Source organism: Ochlerotatus camptorhynchus, unplaced genomic scaffold, assembly GCF_037179485.1.
Source record: "Ochlerotatus camptorhynchus isolate MF236.1 unplaced genomic scaffold, CSIRO-AGI_Acam_v1.1 ptg000361l, whole genome shotgun sequence".
Classification (NCBI taxonomy): domain Eukaryota; kingdom Metazoa; phylum Arthropoda; class Insecta; order Diptera; family Culicidae; genus Ochlerotatus; species Ochlerotatus camptorhynchus.
Window position 1 is genome coordinate 14764059 of NW_027040849.1, and position 27683 is coordinate 14791741.

General features: G+C 38.8%; 1 protein-coding gene across 1 annotated transcript; it reads right to left on the reverse strand.

Annotated features, from left to right (window-relative positions):
- Positions 1-500: 500 nt before the first annotated feature.
- Positions 501-27618, reverse strand: LOC135709613 (histone H4-like). Its single transcript, XM_065231997.1, has 2 exons — positions 27417-27618; positions 501-718 (listed from the first exon to the last, which is right to left on the reverse strand). The coding sequence occupies exons 1-2, from the start codon at positions 27616-27618 to the stop codon at positions 501-503; spliced, it is 420 nt and encodes a 139-aa protein (XP_065088069.1).
- Between the last annotated feature and the right edge of the window lie 65 nt (positions 27619-27683).

A 27683-nucleotide genomic window follows, 5' to 3' on the forward strand; every position in this document is an offset into this window, starting at 1 on the left:
TCCCCAACACAGTCATCAGAGAATGGTTCCTATATTAAACATGTCGAAGTGACATTCGCCTCCGATCTTCGGGCGTGTACGAATAGGGAGGATGCAATTGCGGAACATTTTGCTGCCAATTCAGAACCACACGCCCCCAACGACCACACGAAATGCTCTCCGTTTTTTTTCCTTGGATTTGTTTTCCGTCGATCTTGTTTTCCGTGCTGAGCACCAATGCTGCCCACACCTGAACCCTACCTATCGACCCATCAACTCATGAACTGGGGACCAACGGCTTTTCTTCCCCCGTCGACTAGGATTGAACCCAGGTAATTACGCTTATCTGAGTGAGAGGTAATTACGCTTACCACTACACCACCGCCACCGCTGCTCTCCAGAGTTGTAATCCTGTAACCAAACTTGGAAGCAGGGGATACTCTATATAAATTCTATTCTAACTCTTTTCTGAAATGACTTCTAACTTTTCAGGGCCACCAATGTTACGTTGGTAATTAGTTTTAACCTCCGAAACCATACAAGGTGCGTCCCTGTCGCTTCAGAGCGTAGACGACATCCATGGCCGTGACGGTTTTGCGCTTGGCGTGTTCAGTACAGGTGATGGCATCACGGATCATAATTTCTAGGAAAACTTTCAGCACACCTCGGGTTTCCTCGTGGATCAGACCGGAGATACGCTTGACACCACCACGTCGAGCCAGACGACGGATGGCAGGCCCTGGATGTTATCACGCAGAATTTCCCAATATCGACAAAGCTGCATCATCATGACTGTATGAAGCCAATGGGAAGCGAGAAAATATGGTACCGGCAGAGCTGGTTGTCTATATAACAGGTTGCTAACTACGCTTTTGGCTTAGTGTCGATTCACCCGTTCAACGACAAACATCAAGCAACAATGACTGGTCGTGGCAAGGGAGACAAAGATCTTGGAAAAAAGGCGCCAAGCGTCATCGGAAGGTTCTGCGTGATAACATCCAGGGTATTACCAAGCCTGCCATCCTTCGTCTGGCTTGACGTGGTGGTGTCAAGCGTATTTCCGGTCTGATCTACGAAGAAACCCGAGGGGTGCTGAAGGTGTTCCTGGAAAAATCCGTGATGCCGACAAGACGCACTTTGTACGGTTTTGGAGGTTAAAACCAGGGTTACTTCCACTCACTTGCTATAAAAAAAAATGTTTTTCGGTATTATGAAATCATGATATAGTATAATGCTTATTAGTACTTGTAAATTACAATTACATTACACAGTTTATGAAAGTGATCCGGAATAAATTTAACCCGCCGATAAGACTACAAATAGAACATAATTTATACCCCTAAAAAAATAATTGATTTTTGTATCATTTTGATGTACACTCACTTGCTATAAAAAAAATATTATTCGGAATTATGCAATCATTAGATGCAATAATGCTATGTTGTACTTGTTAGTAACAAGACAAGGGAGTAAAGTACATGTTTGACACATAAAATCTGTCAATATTGCTTTCAGTGCGTCACAATCAGAGATTTTACGACTCGTGAGCGCTCACTCTGAGTGAACGCTCACGAATCATATATATTATCACGAATATTTTTTCCTTTTTTCCGTCGATCTTATTTTCCGTACTGAGTACCAATGCTCCCGACGTCAGGAAGGCAGCTTCCACACCTGGACCCTACCTATCGACCCATCAACTCATGAACTGGAAAGATTTTATGCCTCTGAAAGGTTTTTTTTTTTTTTTTTTTTTTTTATTGGGTATTAAGCTGGAGCTGCGTGACAGCTTAATTTTCAAGACTTGACCCATTTGAATAAAATTTGCTTCTATCTTTGACAATACAGCAGAAGGACTAGCCTATGTTGGCCGCTTGAACACTAGATTCCGTATGTATTGTTTCAAGCTAGTTATAGAAAAAATGCTGTGTTACGAAAACCGCGTGAATTTCGAGCTTCGTGCAAAACAACCAACGCGAGAAAAAAAGACTTATTATCATTTAAAGAGTGCCACCAAAATAAATGTGATAGCCTATGTTGGCAAGTTGATTAATTTAGGTTTCCTCCCTAAATATTCTACTAAGTTTACTGTTGAGCATTGTTTCAATTTAGTTATTTTACCGCACGTATCAATCATTTCAAGATTTCGCGACCGTACCGAACAAATTCTATACTACAGAAGCTCAAAAAAACTTGTGGTGAGCTCTACCGCATTGCGAATCACTTCTGCGTAAGCTCCGTAGACGTAGGCGCGTTGATTCCGACAGCCGCGAAAAGTTGAACATGCATAAATACCACATAAAGCCTGGTACGCAGCTGAAAAGAAAACGGAAAAGTAATTTTTGAGGATTTTTTCCCAAAAGAAAATTTGACAGCTATAGGCTGCTAAATTTTGAGATTATAGGGAGATGTCGTCAAATTGTAAAATCAACACTTATTAGTGTTTATGTTGTTTAAATGCATCCAAAACATCAGTTTTGCAATAAACGCCAACATTACCTAACGGAATAATTGATCAGACCATTATTCCGCAAGGAAAGTGAAATTGCATTCAGAATGCGCCACCTTCATGTCGATCACGATACTAATGTAATCGATCTTTCCTTTACCGATTTCTTTTGAACTGCGTACTGGGTCAAGAAATGCTGAGGAAAAGTAATTTCTTTTGCATTCCGTGTCCTATCCGGTAGCACATAAAAACGTCATTACTTTTCAGCTGCGTACCAGGCTTAAGGAAAGATCGATTTTACGTATGGTTTAGTTCATAGATTAACATTGACTGCTGTTTAAAAATGTAAGTACTTGAACACTAAGAAATAAGTTAACTCAAATGCTTTAACCACATATATAAGAGATTTCGCGTATTGAGTAATCGAGCACAACAAACTCAGGGGAATACAATACCTCCAAAACTTTAAAAGCTATTAATTGTCACATACCTCTACTTTTACTTATTTCCTAAACTATTCCTATCCTTGTTTTTTTTTTTTCCTTTGGTTTGTTTTTTTCCGTCGATCTTGTTTTCCGTGCTGAGCACCAATGCTACCGACGTGCCAGGAAGGCAGCTCCCACACCTGGACCCTACATATCGACCCATCAACTCATGAACCGGGGACCAACGGCTTTACTTCCCATCCGAAGGAAGGCGTGATCAGAGATGTTATGCCTCAGAACATCCCGGCGGCGCCGACTGGGATTGAACCCAGGCCTGCTGGGGTGAGAGGTAATCACGCTTACCACTACACCACCGGCGCCGTTGCTATCCTTGTTAATCTGCTTTATGCTATTGGTCTGCCTGCGTTTTCTTTTTAAAGTTCAAGACTAAATAAGAAGATTTATTCTCCAACTTTAAAGGTTAGTTGCCTCCCTAAGCGGATCCCCCTCATCCTAATTCTTTTGTTAATCTACTTAATGTCATTAGACTTTCTGAAGTTTCTTATTAAAGTTTTTTTTTAATGATTATGATATCTCATTAGTCTAATTTAATAAATTATTAAAGTTCTAATTCACCTAATTAATCATAACCCATGCTTTATTAAGTACCTGCACTCGTGCTTGTAATCTAAAATTAAACGTGTTTCAAATACTTTTGATTTAAGCCTATACCTATTTATTATATCTTAGTTCGACCCAGGTAACACCTTCTTGTGACTAAAATGCTTCATTTTGAAGTTAGTTTTCTTGCTGATTTTTAAATTATATAGAGTATATGCTCCAACTATGCTCACACGCTTCCTCTATGTCGCACCACAAAAATACGTATGGGTATGTCACAATAGAAGCACGCCACAGTGGAAATCCCGAGCCATAGTTCAAACACTTATCCCAAATCAAAATGAAGCACATATTAGATTAGTTACAATACCATGTACAAAAATTATGTTTAACATTGTTTCCTGAGTAATACTTCAATGAAAACAACAATGTAAGCTTGTCACGCAAATAGAAGGAGCGCCGTTGGGCACTTTCTGAAATATTTCAATAGTATAATTCCCTTGCAAACCCAAATAAATCTATCTGCGTAAAAATAAATAAAATAAGAGTGATTTGCGGCAAAACCCGCCAGTATCACACCCAACGTTAGTGCCAATACGTAAGCGTACTACGACGCGGCTTTATCAGAGAGGGTAAGCTTAGTAATCCTTATTGCCTGTCCATGACGCCATTCTATCGCGGCATGAGCCAGCAACGCCGACCATAAACCTACCGTCTCCAACACTCCACTATAAAGCATGAAATTAAGCCCGCCAACCAACAGCAAGGTGCAAAAACTAGCCAAGGGGAGGGGCCTCAGAAAGGTTTTACTGTTTGCTACAAAAAGAAAACAAATCATAAAAATTATTATTGAATCAATAAACATATTTTTATTTCTACTGCGTATATTATCAGGCTTAATAAAATAAATATGATTGGATCCGAGATTGAATCAACAAGAAAGCTCTTTTAAAAACAAACATATTTTTTTGTTGACCTAGCTGCCAAATTTGACAGCTCACGTAAAAACCATGAAAGATCTTTTTAATTCGGAAAGATTTTCTGTTTGATTTAACAATCCATGGGTTTTTAGAAACAAAGATACTGGATTGTTGAAATAATAATGATTTCTTTTTGCAGCCAAAACAAAATGAAATTCTTATTAATCTAACGTCAAATATTATTACGTTTAAAATATTTTTTTCTGCGCGTAAACAGAAGGATGGTGTTAAGGGAGTAGATCAGAGGAACGCCCCGCCAGAAATGAAACCCATCAAGCGGCTGAATGGAGCTGCAAAGAAGAGGTTTAAATATCTCTTAGGTCAAGGTCACAAACCTGAGGATGCCCTTATGTTGGCTGAGAAGCCATTTAGAACGCCGTTTGTTGAGCCAGCAATGCGGCGTAGTAATGCAGATCCCAATGCGTCAAATGGTAGCGACAGCAATCCACCGAAAAGGATTGCGCGCCAGGATGAGAGAGGAAATCCACCCAAAGGATCTTCCTCGGTACAAGACAGGTTGAATAAAGCTAGAGTAGGGTCTTCGTATCAATAATCAAGCTCAACAGGAAATTCGGGATCAAACGGGTCCACAAACAAAGATAACAACAAACTGTCCTATAGAGATGTCTAAAATTCCTGAGATCCACGAGGACTCTGAAATTGTGGATAAGGGTGATGACAATACTGATCAATGCAATAAAGAAGCTAGCAAAATTATAATCCGGTAGACCAGACAGACTAGCGAAGCTTCTAATGAAGTTGAGATGGATTGCTGTCACTCAGATAAGTCCACTCCATAAAAAAGCAAAGGAAATTGAATTGAATATCTAGATATACAAGTCCACACAAAACAATACAAACTGACGGGTAATCACAATACCATGTAAATTGAGCAGAAAATGCCCAACAAAAGGAAACACTAATTGAACTGATGACGAAACAAAGCATACAATTCATACAAGAAAACCTTCACCACGCAAAAGGAGCTTCAGCTATATTCAGCAAAACATTTGATCAAAGCAAAATGGATATTAATTTCCTCCAGGAGCCATGGACACACAAAAGCAGGATTTTTGGAATGCCTTCACGATCGTTTAAGCTAATTTATGACATTACACAACTCTTACCAAGAGCTGCTATTCTTATAAATAACAATATAAAAATGACACCAATTACAGGATTCATCAACAGAGACATTGTTGCAGTTACTATAGAGTTGCCAACTACGCGGGGAAAACAACGCTTTGCGTTGCATCGGCGTATTTTCCTGGTGACGTTGATGACGTACCTGCTACAGAAATTGCAGCCTTCGTTCCATACTGCAAAGGCCAAAACAAGGCAAAGGCCATCGGATGTGATGCAAATGCCCATCATACCATTTGGAGCAGTACTGGAATCAACAAAAGGGGTAAGTTTCGTTTTGAATTCTTTACTCAACAGAATATCGATATATGTAATAGGGGTAATTCTCCAACATTTATTAATGCAATAATAGAGGAAGTTTTGGATTTAACGTTATGTAGCTCTGCTCGCTCAGATCGGGTAATAAACTGGCATGTATCAGATGAAATGTCATTATCTGATCATAGATAAATTCTATTTGAATATAAAGCAAATGATATAATCAAGAAAACCTATCGTAATACTAGGAAAACAAATTGGGAGCTATACAACTCCAATCCCTCCGTACAATGGGATGTTTCTATGGATAATATAAGCACCAATGATAAGTTGGAAAAGGCATCTGAATGCTTAGTAACACAAATTAAACAAGCTTATTATGCAAGTTGTTCTATAAAGGAATGCTCTACCAATAGAAATGTATCCTGGTGGAATGACAGATTAGAAAAGCTAAGGAAAAAGGCTCGTAAACTATTTAACCGAGCTAAAATAATAGGAAATTTGTCTCACTATAAAGAGGCCTTGACTGACTATAACTAAGACATTAGAAGATCCAAACGTAAAGATTGAAGATATATGTGTGAAAACATTGAAAGTACTCCTGTTACCGCAAGACTTCAAAAAGTCATTTTTAAGGATCATGCAAACGGCTTAGGAGCCCTTAAAAAAGAGGACGGTTCTTTTACCTTAACTACTAAAGAAACCTTGAAAATAATAATGCAATCTCATTTCCCAGGGTATTTGCCTGCTACTTCCACTTTATCTGTTGTAAATTTCGCTAGAGGTCAATGGATCACGACAGTCCAATCAAGAGGCAAAACATCTAGCTAGTGTAATTTTTACTAGACTCTTTTGAACCATTAAAATCTCCAGGTTTGGATGAAATTTATCCAATTTTAATTCAAAAGTGTAAAACATTATGGATTCCGGCCTTAGTAAGTTTACTTAGAGCAAGCTTTTTGCTTAGATATATTCCTACAACGTGGCGACAAGTTCGAGTACTATTTATACCAATGGCAATTTTTATTATTGTTATTATTATTATTATTATTATTATTATTATTATTATTATTATTATTATTATTATTATTATTATTATTATTATTATTATTATTATAGTCACTTTAACACTCTTGGGTCATTCGTGACTTGTCCGGGGTGAGATTTGAACTCGTGACTTTGGCGTGAGAGGTATGGATGTTACCCACTACGCCGGGGCCGCCCCCAGCAAAAGGCTTATCAAAAAAGACAAGTCTTCTCCCAAATCATTCTCACCTATCAGTTTGTCGTCAATTTTCCTTAAATTAATGGAAAAGATAATAGATGAACATATCAAATCTGAAATTCTTCCAAATATACCAATGAGTAAAGCCAAATTTGCTTATCAACCAGGCAAATCAACAATTACAGCATTACACACTCTTGTCTCAAAAATCGAAAAATTCTTCGAAGCGAAGGATGTATTAATGGCTGCCTTTCTTGATATTGAAGGAGCATTTGATAATACATCTTTTAAATCAATGGAAATTGCCATGAAAAAACGTGGGTTTAATGAAAGCGTAATATATTGGATAGTAGAAATGTTATCGAATCGTGAAATATCATCAAATCTTGGAGAGTCAACCATAAAGGTAACAGCTGCTAAAGGCTGTCCTCAAGGAGGCGTTCTCTCTCCTCTTCTATGGTCGCTAGTAATAGATGAGCTTCTTATTAGTCTTGAATCGCTAGGGTTTGAAATTATTGGGTTTGCGGATGATATAGTGATAATAGTCCGCGGAAAATTTGATGAAATCTTTTCAAGCAGAATGCAGATGGCATTAAATGTAACTACACTGTGGTGCAAAAATAAAGGATTGAAAATAAATCCTTCAAAAACAACGATTGTATCCTTTACAAAAAGACGAAAAGTCTTATGTTCAAAACTTTCTTTGGAAGGGACAGAATTGAAATATTCTTCGGAAGTTAAATACTTAGAAGTAACTTTATTTATTTATTTATTTGTCGTCAATCAGTGTAGACCGTTTTACAATAGTGCTGTTGCCTTACATGCTATTTTAAAACATATGTTTTATGTGAAATTGTCAATAAATGCAGACTGCATATACAAATATCTAAGAAATAAAAATTGTTTTAAACTTAACGAGATGAAATCCTAGCAGTTAGTGTTCTCCTTACTCTATGATTAGACATCGTTAGATCTATACGCTCACAATAATTATTATACACTCTCATCATTCTATTGATTGGTCCATTTTTACCATAATTCGTTCTGTAAGGTGACAGTTGACATTTTTTGACATTTAAATGATCTTTATTTCTTGTATTTGTTTGGTTTACATGTATGGATTATCAAGTGACACAGATGCGTCTTTTCAACAGTTGACAGTTGAAATACATTTCGAGTTCTTAACATGCGTGATGGTACGTAAAAAATTAAGCTTGCTAATATTTTTCTGAATTTATGAGATAATATCATTAACAAAGGAAATCATGGAAATTTCTCTTCGTTTCTTAAGTGTTTCAATGTTTATCAACATGCAACAGGACTCATAAGACGGAATGGGAAAAGAGGTCTAACCTAGTATCCTAAGAGCAAATAACAAAAATTGTTTTGAACTGATTCTATACGATTTATATAAGTTTCATGGTATGGAGCCCAAACCACACTGCAATATTCGAGAATTGATTTCACGTAAGCTATATAGTGTTTTGATGGTATATGGGTCTTTAAAATGATAACTAAATCTTTTTATGAATCCCAACATATTATTTGCTTTGTGAATTGTGGTATTCACATCATCTACAAATGTCAACTTCGAGTCAAGAACTACTCCTAAGTCCCTAATTTTATCGCACCTTACCTAGTCCCTAATTTTATTACACCTTACCTGGATCCCGGCAGACTTTTAACGCACCAATTGTAGAAAACATCAATTTCATACTTTGACTATATGTTTTAGTATTACTTCTACGTGAAGTCAACGATTTACATAGTTGAAGATGCTAATTTCAAACAACAGACTGTAGTGGTAATTTTTATACGATAGATGGAGTAGATGAAAGCATAGAGTTGATAGTTCAGTTAGAGTACGGCAGTGTGAAGATTGCATATAGATATTAGAATAGCGAGCTAGAACAACTTTTAAGGAAGATACAAATCGGTTTTTTCATCTCTCTTTACCAAACTCCCCCTTTGGAGAGGGATGGTGAGGGGTGTCCCCTCCCGCCATCACTGGCAAAAAGAGATGAAAACCGACCCGCTCAAGTACCAACTGTGTATTTGAAACAGTTCTACCGATTTTTTACCGCACTTCAGTTGTTATTTGAAGGAAGGCATCCAGTCGTAGGTTTGGAAATTGCAACTATTGTTTACCCCTACCACGATATGTGCTCCTGTCATCGTCGACTTGACGATCTCGAGGGGACACGGGTGCATACCATCAATTACTGTCAATGGTCGAAAGGTACAGTAGCAGCACCTACCCCACCCGTGTCCCCTCGAGATCGTCAAGTCGACGATGACAGGAGCACATATCGTGGTAGGGGTAAACAATAGTTGCAATTTCCAAACCTACGACTGGATGCCTTCCTTCAAATAACAATTGAAGTGCGGTAAAAATCGGTAGAACTGTTTCAAACACACAGTTGGTACTTGAACGGGTCGGTTTTCATCTCTTTTTGCCAGTGATGGCGGGAGGGGACACCCCTCACCATTCCTCTCCAAAGGGGGAGTTTGGTAAAGAGAGATGAAAAAACCGATTTGTACCTTCCTTAAAAGTTGTTCTAGCTCGCTATTCTAATATCTATATGCAATCTTCACACTGCCGTACTCTAACGGAACTATCAACTCTATGCTTTCATCTACTCCATCTATCGTATAAAAATTACCACTACATGTTGTTTGAAATTAGCATCTTCAACTATCAATTTCATTTTAAAATGTAGCATATCAGAATTGTAAAGATTTCCATGTACAGTTTCATATCGTCAGCATATATGAGCACATTTAATCGATTCAACAAAAACTTCACGTCAACCACAAACATAATAAATAACAAAGGACCTAAATGAGATCCCTGTGGAACTCCCGAGGTAACATTAACTGGCGAGGAGATTTTTCCTTTAAAGTGGACCATCTGAATTCTTTCTGTCAACTATGATCCAATCCATTTTAAAAGTGTACTTGTCATACCTAAACTTTTTAATTTAAAAAGAAGTAAGGGAATGTCTACTATGTCAAAGGCCTTACTAAAGTTAGTGTATAAAGTTTCAACGGTATTACCTCTATTCATTGCTTCAATAGAAAAGTTTACAAATTCCAACAGATTAGTAGACGTTGACCGACCTTTAAAAAAACCATGTCGATTATTTGAAATGCGATGCTTAACCTGGTAAAATATTTTCTGGTTAACAATTGCTTCAAACATTTTAGGAATGCATGACATAATTGCAATACCTCTATAGTTTTTAATGACTGACCGTTTGCCAGATTTAAATATAGGGACTAAAAATGATTTCTAACGGCGCCGGTGGTATATTGGTAAGCGTGATTACCTCTCACTCCAGCAGGCCTGGGTTCAATCCCAGTCGGCGCCGCCGGGATGTTCTGAGGCATAACATCTCTGATCACGCCTTCCTTCGGATGGGAAGTAAAGCAGTTGGTCCCCGGTTCATGAGTTGATGGGTCGATAGGTAGGGTCCAGGTGTGGGAGCTGCCTTCCTGGCACGTCGGTAGCATTGAAGCTCAGCACGAAAAACAAGATCGACAGAAAAAACAAACCAAAGGGAAAAAAAAAATTACTCAACAGAAAAGTTTGGACTCCCTAAGGAAGGTATTGAAACACTTCATAAAAGGATGGACTCCGTTTGGAAAAATTAAACTAAAAAAAGGGTCGGTTCAATTCGTACAACTTTCTACACTTTTGGGAAAGCTAGATGACCTTAAAAGATTACGTCCTTACCAAATGCCAAAGCAGTAAACAAAAATCTGGGGCTCATTTAGGAAAATATCAAATCCGTTCTGACAAGTTTGGACTCAGTTTGAAAAAAGTTGAATCAATGCAGGAAACCTTGGATTCATTTAGGAAAGGGATTAAATCAGCTAATGTGGCCTCAGTCCAGAAAATACGAAACCAATTCTTTAAAGTTTGGGTTCGGGATATGTTGGATCACTTCAGGAAAGCTTTGACAACTTTAAAAAAGGATTGAATAACATAACAGAAAGGTTCAGACTCAGTTAGAAAAATATTGATGACCTATTCGGAAGCTTGAACTCATTTCAAAAAAATTTCAGTCTCAATTTTGAATCTGCTTTGAAAAGTGTAACCTCAATTAGGAATTTCCTGAATCGTTTCTGATTTGGTCTCACTTCTAAAAAAAATTAACCAATTTTGAAAAAATTGGATTTAGCTCGGAAATTGTTGTATCACTGTAGAAAAGAAATGAATCATTAAATAGCATTGCAGCAGGTTTGTAAGTTAAGAAATTTCAAATAAAATTCAAAAATCGGGTGATTAAGGTGAGCTGGGTACATCGTAACAATGTCGGATAACGACCCAATGAAAATGGTTCTTGGTAGCAACCCGACTAGAACAAGACGAAGATGTGCCAGCGAACAAGAAGGATCGATCAAATTGAAGGCGGCTTACCTAGTGAGTTGCCAAACAAGATTAGGAATGATGTTCGATGAAATCCGTTTTCAACAACTGAAACCGGCTGATCCGATTTCAAGGTCCTGGCATGCCGTACTGGTCTAGTAACAATTTATATGATATTCTACAACATAATACAATCTAGCAAATCAAGTACCCATACCCAAAAGAAAAACTTGGGATTTCTTCTGGCCTAATTGATCAATTAATTATATTTGATGTTTTTGTATGGATGGAAACAATTTGCAGCTGTAGGTAGTCCTAGAACAAAATGGATAAAAGTTTCATAAACTAGAATGTTTAAACTAGTGAAGTAGGGGATAGATTTTTAGCGATGGGCCCAATCTTAGATCCATAGAACCATTTCCCCTACCTGTTCGATTGTAAAAATATTGACATTTTGACAAAATGGCGCGCGTTTGAAAAAAGTGGTCGGATTTTAAGGCAAAAATATCAAATATAATCGTTAATTGCAAAAAAATAAAAATAAAGATAAAGATAAAAACTCAGTGACTTTTCTCTAGAAAAAAGTATGTAGAACAAACTACAAAAAAAAAATCAAGTTGATTAATCAATTAGAAATATGACTTTCGTTTCCACCCCACCTTGAAAAACATGGTTTCGAGAAAACCACGATTAAAGAAAAATTTCATACCGGGAACGCGCAGGTAGTCGCCCCAAAATAATAAGCAAATCAAGTACCCATACCCAAAAGAAAAACTTGGGATTTCTTCTGGCCTAATTGATCAATTAATTATATTTGATTTTTTTTGTAATTAAAATTATTGGTAAAATTAATGCAATTTCTATATCAAACTAACAAAACTAATAGTAATTAGAAAACAAATTTAATGATATTGGTAACCGGCAAGGATTACAGGTATCAACGAGCATCTTCTGGAATGATTCCATACCATGTTGTGCGTTATCAACAGTAAAGGAGCCGTAACATAAATGAATATGAAAAATATGCCGGCGCAACATACGGTTTGTACGTGAAACTGTATGGCTGGTATCCACTTTCTCCTACAGTTCACAATATGTTATTACACGGAGCGACTATCATGCGACAAATAATTCTGCCCATTGGCATGTGCAGCGAAGAAGCGCAAGAAACTCGAAATAAAAGCATAAGAAGATTCCGGGAAAATCACGCTAGGAAATACAGCAAACTAGCAAACATCGAGGATGTCTTTAAAAACGCTGATGTTGACTTCAGATCATGTAATCTCACTTAAGGGGTTAGACTAGTGCCGAAAAAAAATGGTCAATTGCGCGATTTTTTTTTGGCGAACAGAAACACTGGTTTTCAGCATTTTATTGAAAATATTTTAAATAACATTTTCCCAAATTTTGGTTTTTGAAATGTGCAGCGAGGCGGCGCTGTAGTCGTCTAAGTGATGGCACCCCTGGCATGAAGCGGTTTGCGGATGGAAACGATTTACAGCTGTAGGTAGTCCTAGAACAAAATGGATAAAATTTTCATAAACTAGAATGTTTAAACTAGTGAAGTAAGGGATAGATTTTTAGCGATGGGCCCAATCTTAGATCCATAGAACCATTTCCCCTACCTTTTCGATTGTAAAAATATTGACATTTTGACAAAATGGCGCGCGTTTGAAAAAAGTGGTCGGATTTTAAGGCAAAAATATCAAATATAATCGTTAATTGCAAAAAAAAAAAAATTTAAAGATAAAGATAAAAACTCAGTGTCTTTTCTCTAGAAAAAAGTATGTAGAACAAACTACAAAAAAAAATCAAGTTGGTTAATCAATTAGAAATATGACTTTCGTTTCCACCCCACCTTGAAAAACATGGTTTCGAGAAAACCGCGATTAAAGAAAAATTTCATACCGGGAACGCGCAGGTAGTCGCCCCAAAATAATGCGAAAGAAAGTATTCTCGGGTATAAAACCAATTGTTCCGTATTCTTTAGACCCTAAAGTATCATATAAGACAGCAACAAAATCCATTTTTTGAACCCGTTACAGTGTCTTAACCCCTTAAAAATAGAATCACCACATTAAAAGTGAGCCAGTATCCAGAAAGCGTTCAAAAACTGCTTAAAGAGTTTTTTTTCTTGATTTTTTTTTCCGTCGATCTTTTTTTCCAATGCTACCGACGCCAGGGAGGCAGCTCTTACACCTGGACCCTACTTATCGACCCATCAACTCATGAACCGGGCTTTACTACCCTTCCGAAGGAAGGCGTGATCAGAGATGTTATGCTTCAGAACATCCCGGTAGCACTGACTGGGATTGAACTCAGGATTGCTGGGGTGAGAGGTCATCACGCTTACCACTACATCACCGGCGCAACTTGCTTAAAAAGTAATTTATAACTACTTTAAATCACAACTATATAAATAATATTAAGATCGATCAGCATCAGTATTTCAATATGTATTCAAATAGGTATGTGCCCGTTGAATTGTTTTATAACAAATTCTTAGTCCTGGCGTTCTAGCTACTTCATTAAATGCAAATCAAGCATTTCCGTTCAAATGATGCGATATATACATGAATTTACTTTGAAAAAAAAAACCTATTTATATGTGTTTTTTCACTGAAAATCTCTATTTTCCATTTACCCTCATGTACTTCCTCTCCAATATATTACATGAAAATGTTTATTGACACATGTAAAATCATGCCACATATCAGTTTTTTTTTGAAAATGTTTGGTCCAATGATCCAAGATATGCTCTGTGGAAAATTGTACGTTTTTATTGAACAAACGTTTGTATATGTTGAAGCTTACTAGATAGCATCTTGCAGTATTCTAGAAAGTTGTGTATTTTAGTAATTGAAAAAGTTCGCTCAAACATAGTGTGTCATAAAAAAAATCAAATAAAAAAGTTACAGTGAAAAACAATTTTTAAGGGGATTCCATGAAACATGCTTCATATTTCAACGAAAATGACAAATTATCAAGTTGGTGTTTTGAGCTAGGTTTATGAAAATGATGAGTTCCACAACTTTTTAGAATATTTCATTCTCGTAAATTAAATTAAATTATTCCTGAAAAATTATTGATTAATGATCCCGCTGAAAAAACTTAGTGTATTTTCCAATTCCCACGCTCTATGATATTTAACGAGGACGAAAACTTTCTAAATAGTAGTTTCTCTGCAAATCTTGATTTGCGGTGCATGATTCATTTCCAGAGCACATTTTAAGTTTATATTCGTTAAAACTTTCCTTATAATAAATCTTTTTGAGGTGTTGCGCCTAATTGTTGCCCGTACCATTTGATTTTGAATTGTATTATTGCACACTTTGTATTTAGTAAAATATGGCTAAATGTATCTTGGAATGCAATTTTTCAGCAAGAATAATCCATCAGTCGTTCTGATAGATGATTCGACGTCGCTTTAAGGTATATTGTACCCACGGTATCAGGTAAATTGTTTATTTGATATAACCGGTTATGGGAGGTAAAATAACCACTGCATACTTTTAGGCGTTATCACAATGGACAATAATCCAGAACCAAGCGTCTATATATGATCCAATTATTTAACATCAATATTTTTCCATTAAATTTGACACGGTTGATGAATGTATTCCATTAGATAACTGGATAAGAACATTTTCCTGTAAAAATTACTTAAGTAAATTGAATTTTACGCTAGTAATATTTCATTTTGGAACTAAATAATATTAGAAGAATAATTAAGAATTGACCTGAAATCATATGTCCAATGCCAACAATATTTAAAACAAGTTCAATCAAAATTTGTCTAATACAGAATACTGAATATCTTATGGAGGGGAAATGGCTCTTTTGTTGGCATATGGCTCTAAGGTTGGGCCCATCGCTAAAAATCTGATATTTATCAATTTTATCTAGATTAACGCGTCATCGGGACGGTACTAATGGATATTTTTGGTATCTATTGAAAATTTAGTCGATTGCTGAATTTATGTATGGGCCCAAATTAGGGGTTTTAGGCCAACATAACATCCATTTCCTCTACATTTTTAATCCTTCAGCAATTGATCAATGAAAATTGGTTGATAATGTACGGATTAAATGTAGTTATAGTCAATTTTCTATCCACTATGCGTACATGTTTAAATAGTATGCTTAGTAATTGCTTAATAAACGTTGTAAAAATCCTATATTAGACAACAGTGAATCAAACCAATAACATAATGGATTACTGAAGAAGCTCCTTCATAGTAATATTATTTAGTTAGGTTAAGATACTGAATAATTGCACAACATGTTATCACAGCTTCTGTTAAAACTTTTGATCGCGCACGGTAGGACCCGATTTTCTACGTTGTGTTATAAAGATTAAAATACGATGATGATTTGGGCCGTCCTGCCATGGCGGAGGCAGACAATACTGTGTGTGTTTATTGTATAGAGGACATGATATCAATTAAATTGCAATCTGGACAAAATGACAGTAACATACATAATTGAAAGATGACATCTGTTGGTAAGAGTATTAACTATTCCACAGTTCAGGGTAAAGGCGGTAAATGTCGCTTGCGCGAACATACCGGCCCGCCAAAACCAACGGTTTTAATTTTCTGTTGCTTAAACTACTGTTGCTGAAACTGCTGTAGACTGTCGGCATTGCATGTATCCCAAAGCTGAGTAGAACGAACAATGATGACACGGTTTCCATATTGTTGATCGGAGTAGAAAAGGCACGATGTTGTAAACCCACAGTCTAATGAATATTCGACGTCCACGCTTGTCCGTTGAGAATGAGCATCCTCTTCTAGCCAAATACTGAGCCGTTTGCAGCAGTATCAAAAGATCAGCTAGACCGGAGCGGAATGCTCTGCTAGATGGCTACTTGAACAGCCACACCATCGTAGCCGGGAGCGTAGTGGAATTTTTCGTAGCACTGGAGTTGATCGCAAGAAATGTGTGATACATTGGGATCGTTTCAATTCGACTATCACATCACTTTCAGCACGGTTCGCGCTATCCTGGTCACGGCACCATATGATCGCGCACGGTAGGACCCGATTTTCTACGTTGTGTTATAAAGATTAAAATACGATGATGATTTGGGCCGTCCTGCCATGGCGGAGGCAGACAATACTGTGTGTGTTTATTGTATAGAGGACATGATATCAATTAAATTGCAATCTGGACAAAATGACAGTAACATACATAATTGAAAGATGACATCTGTTGGTAAGAGTATTAACTATTCCACAGTTCAGGGTAAAGGCGGTAAATGTCGCTTGCGCGAACAACTTTGTTTACACAAATCTGGAGAATGGAGTTACCACATTAAACTGATAGCTGGTTCCTGATGAATGCGTCTTAGCGGAATACCTGTAATACCTCTTGTTGTGTAACGGTAGTAACTAAAACTGTAGAATCCATCTCAAGAGATGATTATGACAGGATAAATGTGAACTTTCCATTAGATTTCGTGCACTGTTCACACATACCTATACATGTAAGAAATATCAGCTGTAATGATTTAAGATGCATCCATTAGAAAAAAATAAATATTAGTCGTCGGTCCTTCAAACTGTTCGGTACATTATGTGATAAAAAGCGAATTAGTGCTTCAAAATTATTTTGGTCGGTTGGATGACTTGATGATGGGTTTAGCTGCTGCCCAGTCAAACGTGGGGCTAAGATCACGACCATTCCGGCATCTTCCCGAACTGCTGGTCCAACATATTTTTGGTGCTGTGACTAAGATTGTGAGGACAAAAAGGTCGACATTCTTCCATAGGACTAAAAAGCCAGCTCAATTTGCCATCCTCCATCCTACGTCGTGGAAAATACCAGCTTGTGATAGACGCCACATCAGCCAGCTGAACAAGCCAAGCGTCTTCCATAGAAGTGCATTGTGAATAAATAGGAACAAAGCCCGTCCTATTGTGAGATTGCCATCGAGTGACGCCATCCGCCATCCGTGAAGATTCTATTGACGAGCTGCTGCAGCAATCAATTAATACAAGGCCTGTTGAGATCAGGCAGAAGTTTGTGAGATTGTCACCTTTTTGCTGTTCCATTCGGTCATCCATCCAAAGCTGCGTTGAAGCATTGTGCCAACTCGGAGATGGTTGTGAAACGAATCTACTTTGGAACTGAAGTGTGTGTAACTGAAGTGTATGGAATCGAAGAACGGAATACGTTTTTAGAGCAATCCCTATCATTTCCTGTAGCTTTTCTGCGACCACGCCATGGGCAACCGAGATAAGATTCCTACCGATTCGGTGCCATTTTCACTGTTTTGTTCCTGCGTTTACACTAATACAGGGCTTTTATCCGCCTTGGTCAGGTGAACACATTTCCAAGTGATTTATTGTTCTTCCCCAGTGATTCCTGGTCTTTTTCGTTCCCAGATCGTTGCCTCCTGTCACCGCCCAACACGATGGAGGAAGATCGTCGGAAACATATGCTGACATCCCGACGAACCACTCTGCTTGCGTCTCTAGGACGAGCGGAAAAAATATTCTGCAGTACCAGGAGGAACGAGACTAGCTCGAGATTCTTGCAGTACCAGGAGGAACGAGACTAGCTTTCTCCTACAGGGGCTAGAGGACGTGCAGACGGAGCTGAAGGACATGGGGGATACCAACGAAGGCATGGTGGAAACTTACAGCTTCGTTCCAATTTTGAAACTCTGTCCTTCAAAATAAAATCCTCTAATCTTGCTCCTCCAATTAATTTGCACGACAATCTCCCTTAATATACTACTACTAGGGCTAACACTCTCAAGGGTCTGAAACTGCCTACTAATTCATTGCCCAAATTTTCTGGGGACTACAAAGGCTTGCTTGCGTTTCACCACACTTTTCTGGCTCTTATCCATGTGAATCCAGATGTGGTGGACATCCACAAATTTCACTACCTAAGGGCTTTTATCAAGGGGGAAGCAGCTCAGTTAATCGAGTCAATTGGAATCAGTGCTGCTAATTATTCGCCCACATGGGAAGCTCTTGTCAACCGATATGCCAACAAGTACCTCCTGAGGAAACGTCATCTTCAAGCGTTGTTGGAGTACCCAAAGATTAAGAGAGAGTCAGGGTAAGTCTTGCATGCCATCGTTGATGACTTCGAGCGACAAATTCTAGGTCAGTTAGGTGAGCCAGTAAATTCATGGAGTACATATTGGAGCACATCCTCTGTACGTGACTGCACGATGACACCCTGAAGCCGTGGGAGGATCACGCTTCTACTCTGGATGCAGTTACCTACGAGCGACTGATTGAGTTGCTGCAAAGTCGTATGCACGTCTTGGAATTGATTTTTGTCAACCAACACTATTCGTCTGTCTCAATCGAAACCCAATTTCAACCTACATTTAAAAAAAGGTGCTATGCCTGCGATCAACGTCAACGTAAAGTGCTACACATTCGGGAAGCTTCAGATTTCCGGAAATTTCAACCTTTTTAATGCCAAGCGTCTCTGCCTCAATTGCTTCCGCAACGGCTACCTCGCTCGAAATTGTTCGCCGAAGTACAGCTGTAAGTTATACCAGAAACGCCACCACTAACATCCATGTAGCTATTTCCAATCAACCCAGCGCAAATGTCAACGCTTCATCTTCTGGTAGTTCTTCTAGGGCATCCGTTCAAACCAACGCAGCCACTTCCGAGGCAGTTCCACTGCTGTTTGCATCGACATTGGTGGAATCCCAAGAACAAGTGTTCAGCATCCCGATGCAAAGTTGCGGTAGAAACGTTTTCATGCTCACTGGAAATTGTCGATTGTTATGGTGAAATGCATTTTGCCAGAGCTCTTTTGGATTGCGCTTCACAAACGAACATCATCTCCGAGAACTTGGCTGAAATACTGCAGCGGAAGCGAAACAAGGTGAATGTTTTGATCCATGGAGTAGAAGAGAAACCACAACACGCCCGCAACTCTGTCCGTACGCAAGTTCGTTCGCGGAAAGGAGAATTCATCCTGGATGTCAACTTGTTGGTTCTGAACAATGTCATTGTCACGACGAGACCCCCCGTCGAAGCTCAACTGTGGCCGATCAGTCAAACGATCACGGTTTTATCGATCTAACGTCAGTGCCGTCAACGGACGGAGAGACAGGGAAGTAGTTGTACGTAACATAAAGCAAGTAGTCACCTAGCGGAAGGAACCAAGTTTTTCGCGAGTCTATTTCAGCAATTTCTTCACGATGGAAAACTGTGGAGTCTCCATACCTCAGAAAAAACTAGAATCGAAGGATGACAGGAGAGCAAGAAGATTGCTCGACGAGACCACACGGCGTACATCATGCGGATTTGAAACGGGCTTACTGTAGAAAGTCGACGCACGAGAGTTCCCGGATACCTATCCCATGGCAATCCGTCGAATCAAGTCCTTGAAAAAGAAGCTGCAGAAAGAACCATCATTGATGCAGCGAGTTCAGGAGCAGATTACGGAATTCGAGTGTAAAGGATACATCCACAAGGCCAGTGTGACAGAAATTCTTGAAATAGACTCGCGAAAAACTTGGTTCCTGGCTCATTTGGGATGCTGCTGCGAAAGTCGATGGGACTTCGTTCAACTCACACCTTTTGAAAGGCCCGGACCTCCTCACTTCTCTGCCTAAGGTCTTGAGTGGTTTTCGCATGTTTTCGGTTGCTACATCGGGAGATATCAGGGACAATCTTAGGATCGCAAAGCGCAGATGTTTGTATTCCGCAACAGTCCTGGTCAACCATTGCAAATCTACGTCATCGACGTTACTATGTTTGGGTCCACTTGTTCTCCAGCTTCAGCACAGTTCGTGAAGAACTTGAACGCTGAAGAATTCGCTCAGCAGTATCCCCGTGCAAGTTCCGCCATCAAGGACCATCACTACATGGACGACTACTTGGACAGCTTCAGGTCGATCCACGAAGCGATCGAAGTGGTAAACGAAGTGAAGCTTGTCCATTCAAAAGGTGGATTCAAAATACGAAATTTCCTATTCAATGAAGAAGAAGTGCTGAGGGGAATCGGAGAAGCGGATGCAGAAGCCTCGAAGGATCTCTCTCGTATACGGGCAGAAACAATCGAATCCGTGCTCGGAATGAGGTGGATTCCCAAAGAAGACGTCTTCACCTATACCTTTGCAATGAGCAATGACTTGCAGCCAATCCTCAACGAAGCCCACATCCCAACAAAACGCGAAGTACTGAAAGTCGTCATGAGTTTATTTGATCCAATGGGCTTTGTATCGTACTTCCTAGTGCATGGAAAGGTGTTGATGCAGAACATCTGGGAAACATGAATCGATTTGGATGAAGTGGTGAACGAGGAACTGGACGATCGCTGGCGACAGTAGATTGGTTATTTTCCCCAGCGGGATACCTTTCAAACGCCGTTTCCGGACAATTTTGACCAGCTAGAGATCTATGTAGTCGTCGACGACAGTGATACGGCCTACGCTTGCGTAGCGTACTATCGGCTTTCATCTCAATCTAGCATACAGGTGGCCTTCATTAGAGGAAAGACGAAGGTTGCACCTCTCAAGGTTCTTTCAATCCCTCGTCTAGAATTGAACCATCAACGGAATCGTGCATTATGGCAGTGCGCCGTTTCATCGCATGTCGGGGTTCCCCTGCTGAGTTCTACTCGGACAACGCAACATGTTTTCAAGGCGCTAGCAGAGAGCTACAAAGGGAAGAAGTACAGGCAATGAACAACGCTCTAGCTACTACGTTCACGAATGCGAATACTCAATGGAGATTCATTCCATCAGCGGCTCCACATATGGGTGGAGCGTGGGAGCGTCTAGTTCGATCGGTGAAAGTGGCTGTAATCCGGACAGCATCTGGAGTACTAGGGCGACCGGCTGTGAAGTTGGCGGTTCTCGTCTTGGAGAGTAGTAAACCTGACCAAGGAGTGCCAAGGGACCAGGAGCATCACCAGGCTTTACGGGTGGGGGGATGTCACGAAGAGATTTGATCGATCTAATGTCAGTGTCGTCAACGGACGGAAAGACAGGGAAGTAGTTGTACATAAAGCAACAAAAGATAAATAAATCAGCAGGTGAACTTAAAACTAGCTAATTAACTTTAAAATTAGTTTAACTTCAACAATACACTTAGGCCTAGATGAACATAAATTGAATCTCGATAGTACGGTTGAAAAGTGCGGTGTTCTAAAGCTACCTGTTGCAGTGAAACTTACTCTATATTCCTAAATCTATTCATGCAATAAGGTAAACGTGAACTCGTTGTTAAATTAAATAGATGATCATACTGAACCTGACCAATTCTAGATTAAAAGCTACTGTACTGCGCTGAACTAAGAAGATTATACAAAGAACGTATGAATTACGCCAGATAATGTGAGTAGAGGTTTTAAAATACCGAAAAATAGGGACTACAAATATCTAACCTTATATTCTGGAATCTTCACCATATACAGAGACCTAAATTATCTAAAAAAATAATAGCGTTGGTCGCGATAAGATTCTGCCTTTTCTTAAGGATTCACCAAAATTGTAAATTGTAAGAAATATGATTAGAGAAACAATACTAATTAGAATAAATACATGCAGCTCGAAGCATTTTACCACAAATACGTGTAGCTGTCGGGAGTTGGTAATTTTCGCCCCACAACAGTCATCCGAAACCTTCCGTCCCGTGACGTCTCCGTTGAAGACTGGAATCAACCCCAGGACCTGTTCTACGCCTATTAAAACTGCAACAAGAGCTCCGCAATTGATTTGAAAATCGCAACGAGCCTTTTTTTATCTTGCTTCAAGACCACCGCTAGAATCCAACTGTCCGATTTTATTCCGTTGCTTGTCGATAGTGTCTTTGGTTGGATCGTCTCTGGGGCCGCCCACGCTGTTAAAAATGCCCACGATGCAACTGCTCATTTACGAACGTCTCGTCAATGTCCCTTAAGGAGAGCTTGGAACGCTTTTGGGAAATTGAAGAGCTGCCATCTGCTTTGTCATTGGAGGAGAAGAAATGTGAGGAGGAAATCTACACCTTCACGGTTACCAGAAACACCGAAGGACGATATATAGTGTGACTACCACGTAAATCCAACTTCAACAAGCTAGAGAATTGGAGGCCACCGTTCTACGACGCTTAGAACTCCTTGAACGCAGGCTTGACCGAGATGCCTACCTGAAAGAAGAGTACTGCAAATTCATGCGAAAGTAATTGGAGTTAGGGCATATGCTTTTGGTTCCCGAGGAAGAAGCAAGCAGGTCGACGGAATGTTTCCTGCCCCAACACTTAGTGCTGAAAGAGGCCAGCACGACGACGAAGGGACGTGTCATCTTTGATGCTTCCGCCAAGACATCTACGGGGCTCTCACTGAGCCATTAGTAGTGAGCCCTGTAATACAGGACGATATTATTGACATCAGCTTTCGGTTTCGAACCTTCCCTGTAGCGGTTGTGGATCACGTCGAGAATATGTACCACCAGGTCCTGAATCACGAAGACGATACATCATTCCAAGAAATACTGTTCCCATTCAGCAAATCCGATCCAGTGCAAACTTACCGACTACTGACTGCAACATATGGCATGGCTCCGTCTGCGTTCCTCGCTACGCGCACGCTGCTGCAGTCGGCCGACGATAAAGATGATGCTTATCCGCTGGAAGGACCAGCACTCAGGAAGGGATTCTACGTGAACGATTTCATCGGAGGGGCTCAGTCCGTGTCAAGAGCCTATCCAGTTCAGTACCGAATTTGGAGAATTAATGGCGAAGAGTGGATTCTGCTTGAGGAAGTGGACGTCGAGCAAACTGGAAGTACTGCAAGGACTAGCTGCTGACCAAATCGGGACTCAGTTCTCTCTGAAATTCTAAATCATCTGGCTGGGACGACGAGGTTCCAAAGCTTTCCAAGTTCCGTGTATCACGCTATATTTTGCTTCCGAATGCTACCATCCAGATGCACGCCTTCTCTGGTGCATCCGAGGCTGTATATAGGCTCGCATATACGCTCGATCCATTGATTCCTAGGGTAAAGTCGCTGTACATCTCCTAGCATCGAAATCCGGTGTGGCACCACTGAAACGCGTTAGCTTTACCCGTTTGGAACTTTGTGCTGCCGACTTAGCTGCAAAACTCTTCGTCAAGGTATCCAAGGCACTGCAAATCGCGACTGCGTCTGCGACTCCCCAGTCACCCTCCAATGGCTCAAGGCTGCACCCAGTACCTGCAAAACATTTATTGTTAACCGTGTATCCGTATTACAATCGGCTACCCACGGAGCGCGCTGGAACCACGTAGCCTGCGCACACCAGGAGCAGCAACAAATTCAAAATCAAGTGCAAAAATTGTTGGATGAGGACATTATTGAGCCAAACTATTGAACGACTAAGACATTAGGTCGTATGCATAAAAGCGTTTAATTTACTTTTCCCGTAAGAAAAGCATGGGAAATTAAAGTCAACTCTTTTTATTCATACGCCCTGTTATAACTTGAAGCTGAACCCCCAGAAAATGCAATCTGTTCAACCACCAGCTATGATTTAAAAGAATATCTATTCACCATGTTACAAAAAATTTTCCTCTAGGATGTTCGATCAATTTTGAGATACACTGTAAATTCAAACCTCCCACAATTTTAACAAAGCAGGAAGATGTTAATCGAATATTACGGAGACGAACCCGCTCAGGGCTGTAAGTCTACTTAATAAAGATATATAAAAAATCAAATATTACAACAGCATCATACTACTCCGGTAGGTGGTCAAGTTGGACAACACCGTTTGTATTTGAAAATTAGAGAATATTACAAATGGAAAAAATATGCAGAATGACATCGCAATCTTTGTCAGGAATTGAGAAAAATGTAAATTTAATAAGATATTCCGGCACATTAAAGAGGCCTACCAAGTCTTATCTGCAGATGCAGCTGGACCTTTTACTAGAAATAACAATGGAATAGATATAATTCTAACCCTTCAATGCAACCTAAGCAAATATATAGTCCTGATACCGATAGCCACCAAGGAGGCGAACAATTGCTGAAGCACTTGTAGAAAAATTTATTCTAAAATACGGACAGATCAAGGAACTGAATACAATAATCGGGTTTTGGAACAAATTTAAAAAGTACTTGAAATAAAAAAATAAACATTTAGTACGGCTTATCATCCGCAGACCATTGGACCAACGGAATCACAGATGTCTCAATGAGTATTTGCAATACTTTGTTAACGCTCACCAATCGGACTATGACTGACCAATCGGACTATGACTAGGTGAAATATTTTGAGTTATGCTTTAATACAACGCCACACATAGAACATGGATTAACGCTATTTGAATTGATTTTCGGCCATAAAGTTAATTTACCACAAAACATAATTGAAAACACAATAGTTGATCTAGTATATTGATTAATATTATAATGAATTAAAATTTAAGTTACATAATTCGAATAAAATAACTAGAGAAAATCTAATTCAAAACAAAATAGTTAGACAACAAAAAAGGATGAGCAAAATAAATAGAATGCACAAAGAAATAGGAGAACAAGTTTATATAACGAATGATAATAAAAAAAAACTGGAACATTTTTATAAAGGACCATTTACAGTTACGGATATAGATGACCCTAACTGTACCATAAGGAACGACGTAACGAATATACAAACCGTAGTACATAAGAAAAGAATTATAAAAGTATTATAAAAAAATAACAGAATGACTCATCAATTTGCCATTCTTAGGTTGGAGGTGTGGTAAACATCTATCAAACAAACAATCAGCACAAGGCGTAACCACAAACTTTCCAAATCAGCACAGCGGAAAACCTATAATAAAACGAGCTGCATGGATGTGTCGCCGTATTGTAAACACACAATGAAGTACAGCCAGGAACGTTCTCTTCTTTGTAGCAGCTATATCGGACTGGTCGTCTCCATTCCATCTTCTGTACCACCTCATACATAGAAAAAGATTCATAACTCTGATCTAGACAACTTTTCAAGATCGCAGTCTAAGAAAAAATCTCATTATTATGGAACAAGGAAAGTTATCCCCCAGATGGCGTCTAGGACTTAAAATCTCGAATCTGAAATATTAGGGATTTTGGGATACATTAGAGAGGTTTGGACCATAAGACAAACAAATTGATAAAATTGCGCAAACATATAGGGGAAATGGGTGTAATGTCAGCCTAAATGCCTTTAATTTGGGCCCATACATACATTCAGCCATCGACTAAATTTTCAATAGTACCGTCCATTAGTATATCCATTAGTACCGTCCCAATGCCACGTTCATCTAGATAAAATTGATAAATAACAGATTGCCCAATCTTAGATCCATAACATAGCAGCGATGGGTCCAATCTTAGATCCATAGGTCAACATTAGAGCCAATTCCCCCTAGAATGTAAGTTTACTGAACAATTTAAATACTCCTGAAACATAGAAAATATTTTATGATCATGAAAATATTTTTTTTTTTTCTAAAACCTGGACCTGGAAATTTGTTTTGTATTACCGGATTATTAGTACGGGACAAAATACAATTTAATGGACTTTAAATGAAATCAAGATTTTGTGACATTTTTTCTCGGTGTTATATTCCTTTTTTACGAGATAACTATCTATGTACGAATTGATGTTAAGTTTTAGTACTTTTCATTTTTAGTTTAGGTTACATCATTGGGGTCAATATCGCCTGTTGATGTTTAGTCATAAATAAATAAATAAATAAATAAATAAATAAATCAATGTTTTCAAATGAGATCGTCATGAGTTTGGGTTCAGGTTCTAGCCAGGTAGTCGTTTGCTAGTATATTCATGATAAATATCGTAGATAAAGGTTAGTTATAAAATAATAAATAAATATCGGAGTTGCAATCAAATCAAAAATTTACCATGTGTGTGACCAGGATGTAAACAATATTTTACTCGAATCTCTCTAAAAAGCTGTATAGTAATTATCTGGTAGCTGATGTGCAGGGTTGTTAATCGATAACTCGATAACGTCTTTTCGTTAACGTCTGCAATGGGAAATTTTCATAGCAAACTTTAAAGAAAAGATGTTATCGAGTTGTCTATTAACAACCCTGCTGATGTGGAATTAGCGACTGTCAAGTTCATACTCAGTTAATAGTTGTAAAACAGGGTTTTATGAATATGAGATAGAGCTTATTTAAAACATAAAATGTAGCTGACTAATTCCGTTGTACAGAGGTTGTATAAACTATACAATAACAAGCGTATGTAACGAAGAGGGTCAATCAGCATTGAAGTCTAATAAAAGCTGAACCAGCTAAAAAATAATTGAATTGATGCTGTTACTCCTTTCCGAAGGAAGGCGTGATAAGAAATTTTATGCTTACGCTGACTGGGATTGAACCCAGGCCCCTTGGGGTGAATATGTTCATAATTTGAGTTTGTATTTTCATTCAAAATTAATTATATTAGAAATTTTACTAAATTTATTCATAATTTATGATAACCATTGTATATATTGCATTTATTTGCCTCTCGTGTCAAAAAGTTGTATATATATTTTTTTTTCTCGTCTTTATTACAGAGGTCTTAAGTCAAAAATGAATTTAGTGGCCTAGTGGATGCAAACAAGAGTTATTTTGATTTGCTACATTTTGAAACAAAAAAAGTTGGAGGGTGGTGTACAAGATACGACCGCATTGTTGACGTAGAACTACGTACTCTCTGTACTGTAAGTCTGTACTCTCTTTGTATGAACCTAGTCATTTAACGCTTTGGACGTTTTCGAAGATGTCGCGCAGCAGGAGAATGCATACAATGAGGGTATCTCAGTTTATGAAAGCGAAGCGGAATAAATTTAACCCGCCGATAAGACTACAAATAGACCATAATTTATTTCCCTAACAATTTATTTGATTTTTGTATCATGTAGTATTTAGTGACAAATTGAATGGGTGAATCATGGGTTACTCTATATAAATTCTATTCTAACTATTTTTGAAATGAACTTGGTGGCGTGTTCAGTGTAGCTGACGGCATCACGGATCATATTTACTAGGAACACCTCCAGCACACCTCGGGTTTCCTCGTAGATCACACCGAAAATACGCTTGACACCACCACGTCGAGCCAGACGACGGATGGCAGGCTTGGTAATACCCTTCATGTTATCACGCAGAACCTTCCGATGACGCTTGGCGCCTCCTTTTTCAAGACTTTTGCCTCCCTTGCCACGACCAGTCATTGATGCTTGATGTTTGTCGTTGAACAGGTGAATCGAAACTAAGCCAAAAGCGTAGTTCTCTACTT

Excerpts from the sequence above, each read along its gene's own strand:
- LOC135709613 (XM_065231997.1), bottom strand. The coding sequence starts at position 27,618 with ATGACTGGTCGTGGCAAGGGAGGCAAAAGTCTTGAAAAAGGAGGCGCC. Across the intron at positions 719-27,416 it reads GTTCCTAGTAAATATGATCC|GGCCTGCCATCCGTCGTCTG; the intron begins GTGATGCCGTCA and ends GATAACATCCAG.